Genomic DNA, 19012 nt, shown 5'->3' with positions numbered 1-19012 from the left:
CTGTTTGGTTATCTGTGTAAAACCTAGTTATGGTCTGGTGTCATTGATCTTATCATTACACGTCACATAGACACGTTAATGATGAGATAGTATGGAGGGAAATGGATGGCAGGACTGAATGGAGGGAGACATATTTATATAGTGTGTATTCACGTGCATGTGTGTGTACGTCAGTATATGTACGAGTGTGTATATTTGCCTGTGTATTTGTGCCGGAGTCTGTATTTATAGCTCCTCGCAGCCTGTGCAGAGGAGGTGGAAACAGAACCAGGTCTGGAACACAGCCGAGGTCTTCAGGAGCGCACGGGGGAGGTTGTTCTAGTCTTACTTTTCTAATCAGGAGAGTGACAGAATGTTTCCCCTTTCCTGCCCGTTCATTGTTTTGCAAGACTTTTGGACCATCATAAGATGGTTCATGTCTATTCTAGTATTCTAATTCCTAATTCAATGACACGCACGCACACACACACACAACCCTAACACCATGTAATTCCACAAACACGTCGTATCCACAGCAACTTACATGCACCTTGCTGTGTCATTTTGCAAATGCTAACATACTGTGGCTACTGTGTAGTAACGAGGGTGCTTGACTTCCCGTTAATGACTTGGGGCTGACAGGAGACCCTATGCATGGCAGGTGGGGGTATTTAAGGCCTGCAGTTTAAGGCCTGTGGACTTCCTAACATTCCACATGTGATATTTTAAGTTTCACATGTGTGCTTTTGTAGCCGGCGGGATTAGAATCCAGGTCTTCCACAGGAGAAGCCAATGTCTTGAACATTAGACAAAGAGGTCTGACACTGAGTTTCTATTCCAATGTATCAATATCTCTCAATCTCAGAATATTGACTGTTCAATTCAAAATACGGCTGTAAAACTGTAGTCAAGAAAAATCACAGGATTTGCTCAAATTGTGTAATTTAAGACTTTTTAATATAAAAAGCATTACAAGAATATTGACGTCTTGATTTTATCCAAAGTAAAGCTAACCAAAATCAAATAAATTGATAAAACACACTTTAACCTAAATGTCAACTTGTTTTGACATTGCATTGTTGTTTTTAGTTGTACATATTATGTATTTTGGATGTTTTCACTGTATTTTGAACACTTTCAGACAATGCGATTAATCACAATGCACTAAAATGACAAAAAGTTAACTTATTAACTCTGACAGCTCTAAGCCTAAAATCATCACTTTGTAGAAGAGTACAGTAAACACACTCAATTTGAGCCCTCGTTCTTAAAAAAAATGTTATAAAGGAAGAAAAAAAATTATCCGCAACTGCTTCTTGTGCTTATTGACTAGCATATTGTAGGTTTTTATTGCGTTTAACTTGTACATTTTAAAATTGTATGATTTGTGTTCATGCGTGGCTCTATTGAAAAAGAGGCCTTGGTCTCAATGAGATTTTCCTGCTAAAATAAAGGTTAAGTAAATAAAATAAATACAAAAAGCAGCTACTTTGCTTGGCTACACTCATGTGAATGGGAAAATCTCTAAAATGTTTCACTCGGTCAAAACAAATGATACATCAAAATAACCAGAAAACTTAACACAGTTTAGTTAAACATGTTATCTCTAGATACAAGAAAAACAGATTTAAAAAAACAAGGCGACATGGAAAGCTAGCTTCTCTGTTCTTTTCACTGGGCTTCTTCCAACGGCCACGGACCAATGTACAAAAAAGAGAAGAGTGTGTCCCCGGTATGTATGCATGCACATTAATGCAACACCATGGAGGACTACAATAATAATGGAGTGGATGGCTCAGAAATAAAAAATATATTATTTTTAACGCACTTGAATTATTACACACAGGTAGATGTTTTCTTAAATGTGATTTTCACATGTTCGTGTTTTTCAAACGTCAACTTGCAATTCACGTGAGATGAAAACATGTTACTCCTCACATGTGAAAGGTGGTGTTAACATGTGAACTTTACATTTAATATATGTGAAAATATGCTACCACATATTACATTTAAGCTTAACATGTGAAAACAGCCATTTCAAATGTCACGGGGTTGTAACGGCACCAGCAGCCTACTACAGCTAGTCTAGACTGTCTGGAGGATTATGCTGGGTAATTGTCTCAAGTCTTACTCCACATTTACTCTACATTTCTCTTCCTACCTTACCTTGTTCTCTCTCTCTCTGTGTAAAATAATAGAACCTACGGTTTGGTCAGGGGGGTGCAAAGCAGGTGCAGAATGTGAGCTGGATCCATGGACGAACAATAACAAACAGTGTTCCTGCGTTGCTCAGTTGGTAGAGCATGGTGCTTGCAACACCAAGGATGGATAGTGGGTTTGTTTCCTGCTGGTGCCACCCATATGCAAATGTATGCACGCAAGTTGCTTTAGATTAAAGTGTCTGCTAAAAGTAATATAGATAGTCTAAACGGCAAATTTACTGAAACCCTCTCACTCTCACTATCATGTTGTGGTGTTTAAATCATAGACTGTAAAAAAATATCGACAAAGCCATCGATGACATCACCCCATTGTTTTCTATGAGAATGCTCAGTTTGAAGATCAGGAAGTGTTATTTCAGCATGTTACCATCTTGCTACATGGAGGAGATTTTGGAAACATCGGATGGGCAGTTTGAGCTTCTCTAGGAAGTGGCATTGCATGCCAGCTCAGTGCTGCCCCTCTCATTGAGCATCTCAAGTTGAAGGACGACGAGTTACTGCAGGCTGGCATTAGCAACTAAATTAGCCTTTTAACTTAATCTGTGTGATTTGAAAGTAATCGGTTCAAGAACATACATCTGGTTGGGGGTGTTGTACTTCTTGGCACTCCCTCACCATTGTAAAAAAAGATTTTGGAAGCTATATAAATGTATTTATTAATGTCTACATTAGTTTCTGACACATTTCTTCTATTACAGACATCTTAATCAATACTTTTAAATTATATCATGTGAGCTAAACATTAAAAACATTAAAAAAGAAAAAGATATATATTGAAACAATTTCCCTGAAGTTTAACTAACGTTACTTTCCCCACTACAACAAATACATATTTAAATACATGTAATTTTAAACATTTCATTGAAATACTGTAGAATTTCATTCATTCCTATGGAGGACTGCTCCTACTGGGGAGTGCATAGCATCAGCAATTCAGTGTTTATAGACACTGAATGTACAAAACATTAAAAACACCTTCCTAATATTGAGTTGCACCTCCCAATGCCCCCATTTTGCCCTCAGAAAAGCCTCAATTCAACGTGGGCATGGACTCTACAAGGTGTCGAAAGCATTCCACGGAGATGCTGGCCCATGTTGACTCCAATGCTTCCCATAGTTGTGTCAAATTGGCTGGATGTCATTTGGGAGGTGGACAATTATTGATACACACAGGAAACATTAGAGCATGAAAAACCTAGCAGCGTTGCAGTTCCTGACACTCAAACCAGTGCGCCTGGCATACTCAATTCAAAGTCACTTAAATCTTTTGTCTATCCCATTCACCCTCTGAATGGCACACATACGCAATCATTGTCTGAATTGTCTCAAGGCATAAAAATCTTTCTTTAATCAAATCAAATGTATTTGTCACATGTGCCGAATGCATCAGGCTTAAAGTGAAATGCTTACTTACAAGCCCTTAACCAACAATGCAGTTTTAAGAAAATACCCCCCAAAAAGTACGCGATAAGAATAACAAATAATTAAAGAGCATCAGAAAATAACAATAGCGGGGCTATGTACAGCGGGTACCGGTACAGGGGGTACCGGTACAGAGTCAATGTCAATGTGTCGGAGCACCAGTGTTGAGGTAATTGAGGTAATATGTAGGTAGTGTTATTAAAGTGACTGTGCATAGATAATAACAGAGAGTAGCAGCAGCGTTCCAGAGGGTGGGGGGCCAATGTAAATAGTCTGGGTAGCCAGAGGGTGGGGGGACGACAACAATACACACAATACTCTCAAATCTAAAGTAAAGTAATGGAGTTAAGAATAAACTCAGCAAAATAAGAAACGTCCTCTCACTGTCTACTGCGTTTCTTTTCAGAAACTAAACGTGTAAATATTTGTATGAACATAAGATTCAACAACTGAGACATAAACTGAACAAGTTCCACAGACATGTGACTAACATAAATGGAATGTGTCCCTGAACAAAGGGGGGGTTAAAATCAAAAGTAATAGTCAGTATCTGGTGTGGCCACCAGCTGCATTAAGTACTGCAGTGCATCTCCTCCTCATGGACTCCACCAGATTTGCCAGTTCTTGCTGTGAGATGTTACCCCACTCTTCCACCAAGGCACCTGCATGTTCACGGGCATTTCTGAGTGGAATGGCCCTAGCCCTCACCCTCCAATCCAACAAGTCCCAGATGTGCTCAATGGGATTGAGATCCGGGCTCTTCACTGTTCATGGCAGAACACTGACATTCCTGGCAGGAAATCACGCACAGAATGAGCAGTATGGCTGGTGGCATTGTCATGCTGGAGGGTCATGTCAGGATGAGCCTGCAGGAAGGGTACCACATGAGGGAGGAGGATGTTTTCCCTGTAACACACATTGTTGAGATTGCCTGCAATGACAACAAGCTCAGTCCGATGATGCTGTGACACACCGCCCCAGACCATGACGGACCCTCCACCTCCAAATCGATCCCGCTCCAGAGTACAGGCCTCGGTGTAACGCTCATTCCTTCGACGATAAACGCAAATCCGACCATCACCCCTGGTGAGACAAAATCGCGACTCGTCAGTGAACAGCACTTTTTGCCAGTCCTGTCTGGTCCAATGACGGTGGGTTTGTGCCCATAGGCAACGTTGTTGCCGGTGATGTCTGTTGAGGACCTGCCTTACAACAGGCTTACAAGCCCCAAGCCTCTCTCAGCCTATTGCAGACAGTCTGAGCACTGATGGAGGGATTGTGCATTCCTGGTGTAACTCGGGCAGTTGTTGTTTCCATCCTGTACCTGTCCCGCAGGTGTGATGTTCGGATGTACGGATCCTGTGCAGGTGTTGTTACATGTGGTCTGCCACTGCGAGGACGATCAGCTGTCCGTCCTGTCTCCCTGTAGCGCTGTCTTAGGTGTCTCACAGTACGGACATTGCAATTTATTGCCCTGGCCACATCTGCAGTCCTCATACCTCCTTGCAGCATGCCTAAGGCACGTTCACGCAGATGAGCAGGGACCCTGGGCAGTTTTCTTTTGGTGTTTTTCAGAGTCAGTAGAAAGGCCTCTTTAGTGTCCTAAGTTTTCATAACTGTGACCTTAATTGCCTACCGTCTGTAAGCTGTTAGCGTCTTAACGACCATTCCACAGGTGCATGTTCATTAATTGTTTATGGTTCATTGAACAAGCATGGGAAACAGTGTTTAAACCCTTTACAATGAAGATCTGTGAAGTTATTTGGATTTTTACGAATTATCTTTGAAAGACAGGGTCCTGAAAAAGAGCCGTTTCTTTTTTTTACTGAGTTTATATAAATATTTGGGTGTGCAATGTCAGATCGGCATAGACTAAGATACAGTAGAATAGGATAGAATACAGTATATACATATGAGATGAGTAATGCAAAATATGTCAACATTATTAAAGTGACTGGTGTTCCATTATTAAAGTGGCCAGCGATTTCAAGTCTATATATATAAGGCAGCATCTACTAGTGTGCTAGTGATGGCTATTTAACAGTCTGATTGGCTTGAGATAGAAGCTGTTTTTCAGTCTCTCGGCCCCAGCTTTGATGCACCTGTACTGACCTCGGCTTCTGGATGATAGCGGGGTGAACAGGCAGTGGCTCGAGTGGTTGTTGTCCTTGATGATGTTTTTGGCCTTCCTGTGACATCGGGTGCTGTAGGTGTCCTCGAGGGCAGGTAGTTTGCCCCGGTGATGCGTTGGGCAGACCGCACCACCCTCTGGAGAGCCCTGCGGTTGCGGGTGGTGCAGTTGCCGTACCATGCATTGAGAGAGCCGGACAGGATGCTCTCAATTGTGCATCTGTAAAAGTTTGAAGGTTTTAGGTGCCATTCCAAATGTGGATTGATTGGTCTTCAGATAGTAAGTAAAAATGTAGTGGTACCGAGATACTGTATGTAAAGTATACATTTTTAGCGTGTTATCTTTGTCTTTTCTAGACTCTGGCCACGGCTGCTGAGAACTTTCAGATGGAACACCAGTGGGAGGATGAGTATGCGGTAAAACTGTGATTGTAATTATAACCAACATTACAGTTACATGATATACTGTAAGTGTAACATGCCCCTCCCACCACCAATGTGTATTAAGAATGTGGGTAATGTGTGGCATCTGTTTAGTACTCGAACATTCACCACCCATTGGCTGAGAGACAGAAAACTCAGATGACTCTACAGTACATGGTGTCTTATTACTGCTCTCTTTATGTGCTAAAAAGGAGGGAATATACAGTGAGGGAAAAAAGTATTTGATCCCCTGCTGATTTTGTAGGTTTGCCCACTGACAAAGAAATGATCAGTCTATAATTTTAATGGTAGGTTTATTTGAACATTGAGAGACAGAATAACAACAAAAAGATCCAGAAAAACGCATGTCAAAAATGTTATAAATTGATTTGCAATTTAATGAGGGAAATAAGTATTTGACCCCCTCTCAATCAGAAAGATTTCTGGCTCCCAGGTATCTTTTATACAGGTAACGAGCTGAGATTAGGAGCACACTCTTAAAGGGAGTGCTCCTAATCTCAGTTTGTTACCTGTATAAAAGACACCTGTCCACAGAAGCAATCAATCAATCAGATTCCAAACTCTCCACCATGGCCAAGACCAAAGAGCTCTCCAAGGATGTCAGGGACAAGATTGTAGACCTACACAAGGCTGGAATGGTCTACAAGACCATCGCCAAGCAGCTTGGTGAGAAGGTGACACCAGTTGGTGCGATTATTTGCAAATGGAAGAAACACAAAAGAACTGTCAATCTCCCTCGGCCTGGGGCTCCATGCAAGATCTCACCTCATGGAGTTGCAATGATCATGAGAACGGGGCGGCAGGGTAGCCTAGTGGTTAGAGTGTTGGACTAGTAACCGAAAGGTTGCAAGTTCAAATCCCCAAGGTACAAATCTTTCGTTCTGCCCCTGAACAAAGCAGTTAACCCACAGTTCCTAGGCTGTCATTGAAAATAAGAATTTGTTCTTAACTGACTTGCCTAGTTAAATAAAAAGAATGGTGAGGAATCAGCCCAGAACTACATGGGAGGATCTTGTCAATGATCTCAAGGCAGCTGGGACCATAGTCACCAAGAAAACATTTGGTAACACACTATGCTGTGAAGGACTGAAATCCTGCAGTGCCCGCAAGGTCCCCCTGCTCAAGAAAGCACATATACATGCCTGTCTGAAGTTTGCCAATGAACATCTGAATGATTCAGAGGACAACTGGGTGAAAGTGTTGTGGTCAGATGAGACCAAAATGGAGCTCTTTGGCATCAACTCAACTCTCTGTGTTTGGAGGAGGAGGAATGTTGCCTATGACCCCAAGAATACCACTGTCAAACATGGAGGTGGAAACATTATGCTTTGGGGGTGTTTTTCTGCTAAGGGGACAGGACAACTTCACCGCATCAAAGGGATGATGGACGGGGCCATGTACCGTCAAATCTTGCGTGAGAACCTCCTTCCCTCAGCCAGGGCATTGAAAATGGGTCGTGGATGGGTATTCCAGCATGACAATGACCCGAAACACACGGCCAAGGCAAAAAAGGAGTGGCTCAAGAAGAAGCACATTAAGGTCCTGGAGTGGCCTAGCCAGTCTCCAGACCTTAATCCCATAGAAAATCTGTGGAGGGTGCTGAAGGTTTGAGTTGCCAAACGTCAGCCTCGAAACCATAATGACTTGGAGAAGATCTGCAAAGAGGAGTGGGACAAAATCCCTCCTGAGATGTGTACAAACCTGGTGGCCAACTACAAGAAACGTCTGACCTCTGTGATTGCCAACAAGGGTTTTGCCACCAAGTACTAAGTCATGTTTTGCAGAGGGGTCAAATACTTATTTCCCTCATTAAAATGCAAATCAATTTATAACATTTTTGACATGCGTTTTTCTGGATTTTTTTGTTGTTATTCTGACTCTCACTGTTCAAATAAACCTACCATTAAAATTATAGACTGATCATTTCTTTGTCAGTGGGCAAACGTATAAAATAAGCAGGGGATCAAATACTTTTTCCCCTCACTGTAGGGTTTCAACACACACGCACATATTCACTCACACTCACAAACACTAGCACACTTGAGTTAGCGGCCATATATCTTGTTTAATAATAGTTGAACCAATATGGTTTAATGCTGTTGTCATCAAGAGTTTTAACTGTTATTATTCATTACATATTGTGGGCCATTAAACCACTTATGTCCACAGATGGCCTCTACCTCACAAGTACCCCCTCTCGCTCTCTCTTATCTTTTACTATTTTTTATTGTTGTTGCATTGTCGAGAAGGAACCTGTAAGTAAGCATTTCGTTGGATGATGTATGTGTCTGTATGTGTCCCGTACATACGACTAATAAAACTTGAAACTCTCTCCAACAAACACACATACACGCACACACATATACGCACACACTCACACACAAACACACACACACACAAACACACACAAAATGCTCACTAGGATATTTGTGTCATTTGTTACAGGATGGTGACATTGTTTACTACAATGCAAAGGACAATGTGAGTATTTGTATTCCTTTTCTGCCAATGAACAAACACGTGGGTCTCACACAGAACTGTATCTATAATCAACCCACAATCTCACTCAGAAAAAGACTAGTGGTTTGGTCTACGACATCTCCCGCCTCTCTTTCCAACTCACTCTTTTCATTCTTTGCTCTTCCTCGTTTCCTACCACCTCATTCCCTTTCTCTCTTCCTCCCTTACACCTCCCTCTCTCCCTCCCTGTCTAAATATCCCTTGTCCCTTTTCCTCTCTCTTAGGTGAAAAGGTCCCTGGTGTGCTTCCACTTTAATTGACATTTGAGATGTATGAGCTGCTACTGTTGCTTTATTAGGAGTCTCTTCCTACCCCATGTTAATCCACAGAGTTTGGGCTAAATATGTTTGGCTTGAAAATGAGGCAGGTTTAACCCAGCCTTCTCCACACACCATTTATTTCTCTAAACCGGTGTCGTATAATAACTAGACATGCGTCTAATGAGGGACAGTGGATTTGACATGTACACATACAATCTAATAGTGGACATAGGTTGTTGTAGTCTGTTATAAATCACTGTCTAATATTCTCCTTTCCTCTCTTCTAGTTGGAGGTGAATCACACAGAGGGTAGGAAGAACCGGATCAGGCCAGCCTTTAAGGAGGACCCGTTGTTTAAACGCTTCACCTCTGATAACGACACTGCTGTACACATCCCTACTGACATCTACGATGGCTGTGAGTACACACCAGATGAGGCTGGTGGGTGGAGCTATAGGAAGATGGGCTCATTGTAATGGCTGGAATATAATAAATGGTACAGAATCAAACATGTGGTTTGATGTGTTTGATACCGTTACCAACTATTCTATTACAGCCATTACAATGAGTCCGTCCTCATATAGCTCCTCCCACCAGCCTCCACTGGTACATACAAACACATACTTGCACTATACACACACATATGTATGCATGAACGCGCGCACACACACACACTACACCCCCCTCCACAAACACACACACAGTGTAACCATAGATATGACACAGACTGTACAAATCCCTAGATAAATGGTACCTTTATTAACAGCAGAGCAACATTTTTATGTTTGTATTCTTTATGTGTCTTTAACTGGAAAAGGACCTTGGGGTCATGCACAGACAATTTTAGATCAGAACTCTAACACCCACAGTGTTAAATGTAACACTTAGTGTGTATATGTGACCCATTGAAAAAGTGTTAAACTAATACTTTTCAAAGTGTTGAAAAACAACCACCCCTAGAGTGTTGGTTCCCTAACGCCATGGGTTTTGCTGGGTTTTTTGTGTTACGGAATAACATGTAGTTTTACAGTATTTGGGGGGGGTTTAACACTGTAGGGTGTAATTATTATTTTCATATTTCCCAGCATGCCTTGCGAGTGAATGTGACAGATACCCACACATGACTGTGTTTATTTTTGACAGAGACATGGTTGTTGCATTCATTAAGTTTCATTAAGTGACTGCCTAAATTAATGTTTTTTTAATTGAAAGTAAGCCCTTCATTACCAATGTATTATAGATTTCATTAGGCCTAGTTATTCTCAACATTGTTGTCTGAAAATCCTAACTAATGGGGAACGTCAGATGGGTATACTACAAAGCAGGATCAATGAGTTAGCCAGCTAACTTGTCCAAATAAAATACAAATATTTTTTAGAAAGCTAACCTTGAATGGGCATGGTGTAATTAACTCAACAACCCAAAACACTATCTAAGTTTAGCTGACTTAATTAACCAGAATACAGTGGCTTGTGAAGTATTCACCCCCTTTGGATTTTTTCCTATTTTATTGCCTTACAACCTGGAATTAAAATAGATTTTTTGGGGGGTTGGTATCATTTGATGTACACAACATGCCTACCACTTTGAAGATGCAAAATATTTTTTCTTGTGAAACAAACAAGAAATAATACAAAAAAACAGAAAACTTGAGCTTGCACAACTATTCACCCCCCAAAGTCAATACTTTGTAGAGCCACCTTTTGCAGCAATTACAGCTGCAAGTGTCTTGGGGTATGTCTCTATAAGCTTGGCACATCTAGCCACTGCGATTTTTGCCCATTCTTCAAGGCAAAACTGCTCCAGCTCCTTCAAGTTGGATGGGTTCTGTTGGTGTACAGCAATCTTTAAGTCATACCACAGATTCTCAATAGGATTGAGGTCTGAGCTTTGACTAGGCCATTCCAATACATTGAAATGTTTCCCCTTAAACCACTCAAGTGTTGCTTTAGCAGTATGCTTAGGGTCATTGTCCTGCTGGAAGGTGAACCTCCGTCCCAGTCTCAAATCTCTGGAAGACTGAAACAGGTTTCCCTCAAGAATTTCCCTGTATTTAGCGCCATCCATCATTCCTTCAATTCTGACCAGTTTCCCAGTCCCTGCCGATGGAAAAAACATCCCCACTGCATGATGCTGCCACCACCATGCTTCACTGTGGGGGATGGTGTTCTCAGGGTGATGAGGTGTTGGGTTTGCACCAGACATAGCATTTTCCTTGATGGCCTAAAAGCTACATTTTAGTCTCATCTGACCAGAGTACCTTCTTCCATATATTTGGGGAGTCTCCCACATGCCTTTTGGCAAACACCAAATGTGTTTGCTTAATTTTTTTCTTTAAGCAATGGCTTTTTTCTGGCCACTCTTCTGTAATGCCCAGCTCTGTGGAGTGTACGGCTTAAAGTGGTCCTATGGACACATACTCCGAACTCCGCTGTGGAGCTTTGCAGCTCCTTCAGGGTTATCTTTGGTCTCCTTGTTGCCTCTGATTAATGCCCTCCTTGCCTGGTCCATGAGTTTTGGTGGGCAGCCCTCTCTTGGCAGATTTGTTGTGGTGCCATATTCTTTCAATGTTTTAATAATGGATTTAATGGTGTGCCGCGGGATGTTCAAAGTTTCAGATATTTTTTTATAACCCAACCCTGATCTGTACTTCTCCACAACTTTGTCCCTGACCTGTTTGGAGAGCTATTTGGTCATCATGGTGCTGCTTGCTTGGTGGTGCCGCTTGCTTGGTGGTGCCCCTTGCTTAGTGGTGTTGCAGACTCCGGGGCCTTTCAGAACAGTTGTATATATAGTATACTGAGATCACGTGACAGATCACTTAGTTAAATAAAGTCCACCTGTGTGCAATCTAATTACGTGACTTCTGAAGGTAATTGGTTGCACCAGATCTTATTTAGGGGCTTCATAGCAAAGGGGGTGAATACATATGCACGCAGCACTTTTTTAAATACTTTTTTTTTCATTTCACTTCAACAATTTGGACTATTTTGTGCATGTCCATTACATGGAATCCAAATAAAAATCTATTTAAATTACAGATTTAAATGCAGCAAAATAGTAAAAACACCAATGGGGATGAATACTTTCGCAAGGCACTGTATCTGTAGTTAATTCTGGTTGTTAATCCAAGTTACCTTTGTGGTATACAGCTCATGCCTGCAAATCATAAATGCTGGTTTGTGAAGTGATTAGTAATTATATCAGAATCAAACCAGAGGGAGGATATCCAACAATTTGACTATTGTATCACCCATAACCTGCATTCAGAATGACTGCTGTGGTGAAGACCTTGACAAGCAAGACTAACTAAATCATCTAAACTGGAACAACCATCTCAGTAGCGGGGCAATAATTCCAACCCCTTATAGATTGGATTAGTTTAGAAAAATGTAAGTTATTTATATTTGTATAGTATAAGATCAATTAGTTAATCATTGTGCATTAAGAATAGATATTAAAACAAACTATTCTAAAAATCAACCTGCAACAAAGCTTGCTGGGAAACATAATAATGAGGCCCCTCCCATGTCTGATAGAGTTAACAGAAATTAAATCAACACAGTCAAATAACACCAACATCTTGCGGTGTTGTTTCCACTGTGTTTCAAATAACACTTAATTTATTCACCACAGGTGTTAACCCCGCTAAAATCAACACTCAGATATAACACTTACAACACTTTTTACCTCAACAACGAGATTTCAGCACTTGCACATTTGCTGTGTGGAAAGTGCTCTATTGATAACCTGTATTATTGTTCAGGTATACAACATGCTCCCTATAGAGAAAACCTCCACACATGAAAAGACAGCATGTCCTCTCCCTGTTTGCTGCATAATATTAAGGGACAGAATGTGTTAGATTTGGTTTTGTAGTTGGTTGGTGTGGTAATGGGTTGGTTGGTAGCAGTGTGTTTCACTAGTATTTACCTGCTGTCTGAAAGGTGTGTCTCCTGTGTCCTTCTGACATTAAATCTGTCTGCTTTGTCTAATATTGACCGGTGTGCTGCTTTCTGTGTGTGTTCTTGTGTGTGTGATTGGACTTACTTGCGCACGCGTGAGTGTTCGTTACTGAGTCAGTGTAGGGTCAATAGCGTGTGGTGTGTTGCGTCAGCCCTCACACGTAGAGGCAGCAGGATGGAGTCACTCCTTCAGCATGCACCTCGGCCTGCTGGGATAGCGTCTGGATTCAAGGTTACCCACTACTGACCTCACAGAGAGGGAGAGGGTGCATGTGGGAAATTAGTATGTGTGTGTGTGCAGGTGTCCGTGTAAGCTAGAGTGCGTGAGTATCTTGTCCCTTCCCAGACTCTGCTGGCAGGGGTCGGGGCTTGCTGCCATGTTTCCTCCTGCGTTCTCTGGGGGGGGGGGAAGGTTTGTGATTGGTGGACCGTAATGAGTATGTGTCAGCCCAGTGGCCTACTGGGTAATAGTACAAGCTGTTGCTATTTATAATCCTCATAGAAATCAGTAAACAGAGCTGAAGTCGGAAGTTTACATACACCGTAGCCAAATACATTTAAACTCAGTTTTTCACAATTCCTGACATTTAATCCTTGTAAAACTTCCCTGTCTTAGGTCAGTTAGGATCACCACTTTTTTTTTAAGAATGTGTAATGACAGAGTAATAGTAGAGAGAATGATTTACTTTAGTTTGTATTTCTTTCATCATATTCCCAGTGGGTCAGATGTTTACATACACTCAATTAGTATTTGGTAGCATTGCCTTTAAAATGTTTAACTTGGGTCAAACGTTTCAGGTAGCCTTCCACAAGCTTCCCACAATAAGTTGGGTGAATTTTGGCCCATTCCTCCTGACAGAGCTGGTGTAACTGAATCAGGTTTGTAGGCCTCCTTACTCACACACGCTTTTTAAGTTCTGCCCACAAAATGTCTATAGGTTGAGGTAAGGGCTTTGTGATGGCCACTCCAATACCTTGACTTTGTTGTCCTTAAGCCATTTTCCACAACTTTGGAAGTATGTGTGGCATGTGGCAAGACAAGATCCCGGATGAGGCCCCATTTATGTTACGAACCCCTTTGGCCCTGCAGTCTAGGGGGGATGGAAACGAGACCCGGAACATATCTCATGCAAATCATAACAGTGAAAAGGAACAGTGAGAACTAAAAACAACCTAAATCTACCGTCAAACACTTTAGGTTTATTGTTTAAACACACGGTAATGGGGGGAAAGAGGCTGAGCTGGACCCAAGGAAAGAAATAATAAATATCCAAAAACCCCTAAGCTAGTCTTACTTTCTTCAATAACAGCTAGCTAACTAACCAATAAAATACAATGGGTCGTCCGCCCAGTTGTAACTAGGGTTCTTAGACAATGTTTTCCTACGGGTAATGTATGCCCATGGGCGACTTGGCTTGGTATCCCCTTTTCCCACCAACAAACAGTCATACCACAACAATACATACGCACAGGATAACGGACAAATGTGACATGTAGGAGCAAAAACAAAAGAGAGATAGCTCCAGAGACAACTAATTGTGTTTCTTTTAAACCAAGGGAAAGGGGATGTGATTGGGTAAGGGAAAAGGAGCAGGTGTGTCTTCTGATTGGCAACTGATTGGTGACTGATGAGTGACACCTGTGACTAGGCCAGAAGGAGAGAAAACAAATACACACAGGATACCTGTATCCGTAACACTCCCACCCTTAAAAGAGCAACCCTATAAGGATTGCGACCAAAGTATTTACAAAGAATACCAACAAGTTCAACAATCAAAGGCAACCTATCGACACGTACAAAAATCATAATTTTTTAAACACGAGACAAAGCATCTGCCAATACATTTTCAGAACCCTTTTTGTGGCAGATCTCCAAATTATATTTTTGCACAATAAGTGCCCAACGCATAAGGCGCTGGTTCTGGTTGTACATACGGTGGAGAAACACTAAGGGGTTATGGTCAGTATATACTATCACTGGTAGGGCACTGGAACCAATATATACTTCAAAGTATTGCAGAGCTAACAACAAAGCTAGAGCTTCTTGTTCGATGGTTGCATAGTTAGCCGGACATTTGTAAAAAAAAAAAAAAATGAAAAATAACAAACAGGATGATCCACTCCACTCTTGTCCTGCTGCAGTAGAACAGCACCAGCACCTCTGGCACTAGCATCTACCTCAAATTTAAACGGTCGTTCAAAATCCGGAGCAGCAAGTACAGGGGTATTACATAAGAGTGCTTTAGCAGTATCAAAAGCTACCTGACAATCAGGGGACCACTCAAACAATCTAGCCGGACTGAGCAAATCGGTCAATGGAGCAACTACCGCAGAGACATTTTTACAGAAACTACAGTAGTAGCCAACCATCCCTAAAAAGCAGCGTAGCTCTCGTCTGGCGGTAGGTGCGGGGAATGCAGTTATAGCCAAGACCTTAGCATCAACAGGGCGCACCTGTCCATGGCCGACCTCTTTGCTGAGATAGGTAACAGTGGCCTTCCCAAACTCGCACTTTGCTAAGTTCAGGGTTAGAAAAGCAGCTGCCAAACGTTCACATACTACCCTTAGAGAGTTAACATGATCTGACCACTCAGACGAATAAATCACTAGATCATCAAGGTAGGCACTACAATTGGGAACGCCAGCTAATACGGAGCTAACCAGTTGTTGGAAAGTGGCTGGTGCATTCCGCATCCCAAAAGTCATGACAGAGTATTGAAGGAAGTTGTCTGGGGTTACAAAGGCAGAAATATCAGAAGCTCGTGAGGTTAACGGAACCTGCCAGTAACCTTTTAAGAGGTCTAACTCAGTTACATAAGTAGCAGCACCAACAGTGTCGATACAGTCTGGCATTGTGACAGAATTTGACATTGTGACAGAATTTACCTTTCGATAATCCATACATAACCTGGACGTACCATCAGGTTTAGGAACCAGAATGGCCAGGTCATTCTTCAACAAATATCTCACCCCATCCCTCATTATCTTCCTCTTAGAAGCGTTGACACGATATGGGTGTTGCTTGATAGGGTCAGCATTTCCAACATTAATGTCATGTTCCAACACGTTTGTGCGAGTAGGAACGTCATTAAACAGACATGGAAAACTGTGTAGTAGTCTCACAATATCATCGGCCTGTCCGTCCGTTAACTGAACCAGACCTAACTGGAGAGACAGCAGCATTTCTGAGTTGGGCAATCTAACGCATTGCTGCTGAGTATTGCGCAACTCTAATCCATCTCCATCATCCTCATTAATATGACAGCCCACTATCATAGCAGCAGAAGCAGAGGAGACAGCAGTACCTGCCACTGTTTTTCAACTATCTAACTGGGTGATGGGTCAGGTGTGGTATGTTTTCAACATGTTAATGTGGCGCACACGAGATTGCCATTTTCTATCAGGAGTTTGAAGCACATAATCAGTTTCACTTAATTTCTTTTCAATTAAATAAGGACCAGAGAAACGAGCTGACAGTGAAGACCCTGGAACAGGCAATAACACCAGAACTTGATCACCCGGCTGTAGTGGACGAGACTCAGCCTGTTTATCATAGTGTCTTTTCATACTCCTCTGCGAGGAAGACAGAGCTTCCTTTGCGAGAACACAGGCTTGGTGTAGGCACTCACGAAAGCGACTAACGTAGTCCAACACATTCTCGTCTCCCGCACACAACTCTCGGGACAAAAACTGTTCTTTAAGGACTTTCATTGGTCCTCTCACTGTGTGACCAAACACTTGTTCAGCTGGGCTGAACTCTAGGGACTCCTGTACAGTTTCACGAGCAGCAAACAAAACTAGAGGAACTCCCTCATCTCAATCTTTCTCAGATTCCAAACAATATTTACGTAGCATAGACTACAGTGTCTGATGCCAACGTTCAAGCGCACCCTGAGACTCTGGTTGATATGCGCTTGCCACACGGTGCGTAATTGACAAGGATCTTAACTTCTCTTGGGTATGTGGGACGTGACCGTCCCACCTGCGGGACACACTCCCAACAGCTAGTGAAATAGCAGGGCGGCAAATTCAAAACGACCAAAATCTCATAATTCAAATTTCTCAAACATACGACTATTTTACACCATTTTAAAGATACACTTCTCCTTAATGCAACCACATTGTCTGATTTCAAAAAGGCTTTACAGCAAAAGCAAAACATTAGATTATGTTAGGACACCACCTAAACAAGAAAAGCCACACAGCCATTTTCCTAGCATGGAGAGGCGTCACAAAAACCAGAAATACAGCTACAATTAAGCACTAACCTTTGACGATCTTCATCAGATGACACTCATAGGACATCATGTTACACAATACATGTATGTTTTGTTCGATCAAGTTCATATTTATATCCAAAAACAGCATTTTACATTGGCGCGTGATGTTCAGAAAATGTTTGCCTCCCAAAACTTCCTGTGAACGTGCACATTAATTTACAGAAATACTCATCATAAATGTTGACAAAATATATAACAATTATTTAAAGAATTATAGATATACTACTTCTTAATGCAACCGCTGTGTCAGATTTCAAAATAACTTTATGCAGAAAGCACATTGTTCAATATTCTGAGTACAGAGTTCAGCCATCAATGCAAGCTATACAGTTACCCGCCAAGTTCTGGCATCAACAAAACTCTAAATTAGTGTTATAAATCTTTCCTTACCTTTGCTGATCCTCGGCGGAATGCATTCGAAGGACTCCCACTTCCACAAGAAATGTTCATTTGTTCGATAAAGTCCATCATTTATGTCCAAATACCTCCGTTTTGTTGGCGCGCTCAGAACACTATTCCAAAGGCACGATGCAGGAGCGCAAATCAATAGACGAAAAGCTCAAAAGTTCCATTACCGTTTGTAGAAACATGTCAAACGATGTTTACAATCAAACCTTAGGGTATTTTTAACATAAATAATCTATAATGTTCCAACCGGACACTGAAGTAATAGGCACCATACCTCTTCAGGCCATTTCAATGCTACGGCTATACGCTCAAAAACACAAAAATCGGAGTCAACCTCTGACTCTCTGAACAAAGGTACCAAGGCAATCTGCCTACTAATGTCAAAAGTGTTGGAAGACAGCTGGTGAGGATGGCTCACTAACAGGCACAGCAGGAATGGAGGATAGCCTCGCTGTCTCCGCCTCCAGTTCCATCTGGCACATTTTGAACTCCAACTGCCGCTGTTCTCTTTCTGCCTCAAGTTTACACATTTCCAACTGCCGTGGTTCTCTTTCTTTTTCTGCCTCAAGTTTACACATTTCCAACTGCGGTGGTTCTCTTTCTTTTTCTGCCTCAAGTTTACACATTTCCAACTGCCGTGGTTCTCTTTCTTTTTCTGCCTCAAGTTTACACATTTCCAACTGCGGTGGTTCTCTTTCTTTTTCTGCCTCAAGTTTACACATTTCCAACTGCTGCTGTTCTCTTTCTTTTTCTGCCTCAGGTTTACACATTTCCAACTGCTGCTGTTCTCTTTCTTTTTCTGCCTCAGGTTTACACATTTCCAACTGCTGCTGTTCTCTTTCTTTTTCTGCCTCAAGTTTACACATTTCCAACTGCTGCTGTTCTCTTTCTTTTTCTGCCTCAAGTTTACACATTTCCAACTGCTGCTGTTCTCTTTCTTTTTCTGCCTCAAGTTTACACATTTCCAACTGCTGCTGTTCTCTTTCTTTTTCTGCCTCAAGTTTACACATTTCCAACTGCTGCTGTTCTCTTTCTTTTTCTGCCTCAGGTTTACACATTTCCAACTGCCGTGGTTCTCTTTCTTTTTCTGCCTCAGGTTTACACATTTCCAATTGCTGCTGTTCCCTTTCTTTTTCTGCCTCAAGTTTACACATTTCCAACTGGAGATTTTCTCGCCAAATTTGGGCTCTCTCTTCCGCCTCCAGTTGGACATCCCTCATGGCATCACCGTTTGACAGTGGGGAGTGGATCAAAACGTGGCAATGTGGCAGGAGCTTTAGCCTCGTTCTCAGACACCAATGGGCTTACAGGAGCAGCAACATCCCCTACATGGGTAGTAGGCTTCAGGCAGCGATTACACAAGCACTTGCTCTTCCAACAAA

At 41.9% G+C, this 19012-nt stretch overlaps 1 protein-coding gene across 1 annotated transcript in view; it reads left to right on the top strand.

Annotated features, from left to right (window-relative positions):
- The window catches only part of LOC106573448 (voltage-dependent calcium channel subunit alpha-2/delta-1), a 159958-nt gene that overhangs the window by 43652 nt on the left and 97294 nt on the right, over positions 1-19012 (top strand). The window contains exons 4-6 of the mRNA XM_045697089.1: positions 6111-6170; positions 8643-8678; positions 9265-9394. Of these exons, the coding sequence (XP_045553045.1) occupies positions 6111-6170; positions 8643-8678; positions 9265-9394 (226 nt within the window). The remainder of the gene's footprint in view (positions 1-6110; positions 6171-8642; positions 8679-9264; positions 9395-19012) is intronic.

The sequence above is a fragment of the Salmo salar genome, chromosome ssa16 (assembly GCF_905237065.1).
Source record: "Salmo salar chromosome ssa16, Ssal_v3.1, whole genome shotgun sequence".
Classification (NCBI taxonomy): Eukaryota; Metazoa; Chordata; class Actinopteri; order Salmoniformes; family Salmonidae; genus Salmo; species Salmo salar.
Note: the sequence above shows the minus strand (reverse complement) of the source record. Positions and strands in the feature narration are given on the sequence as shown.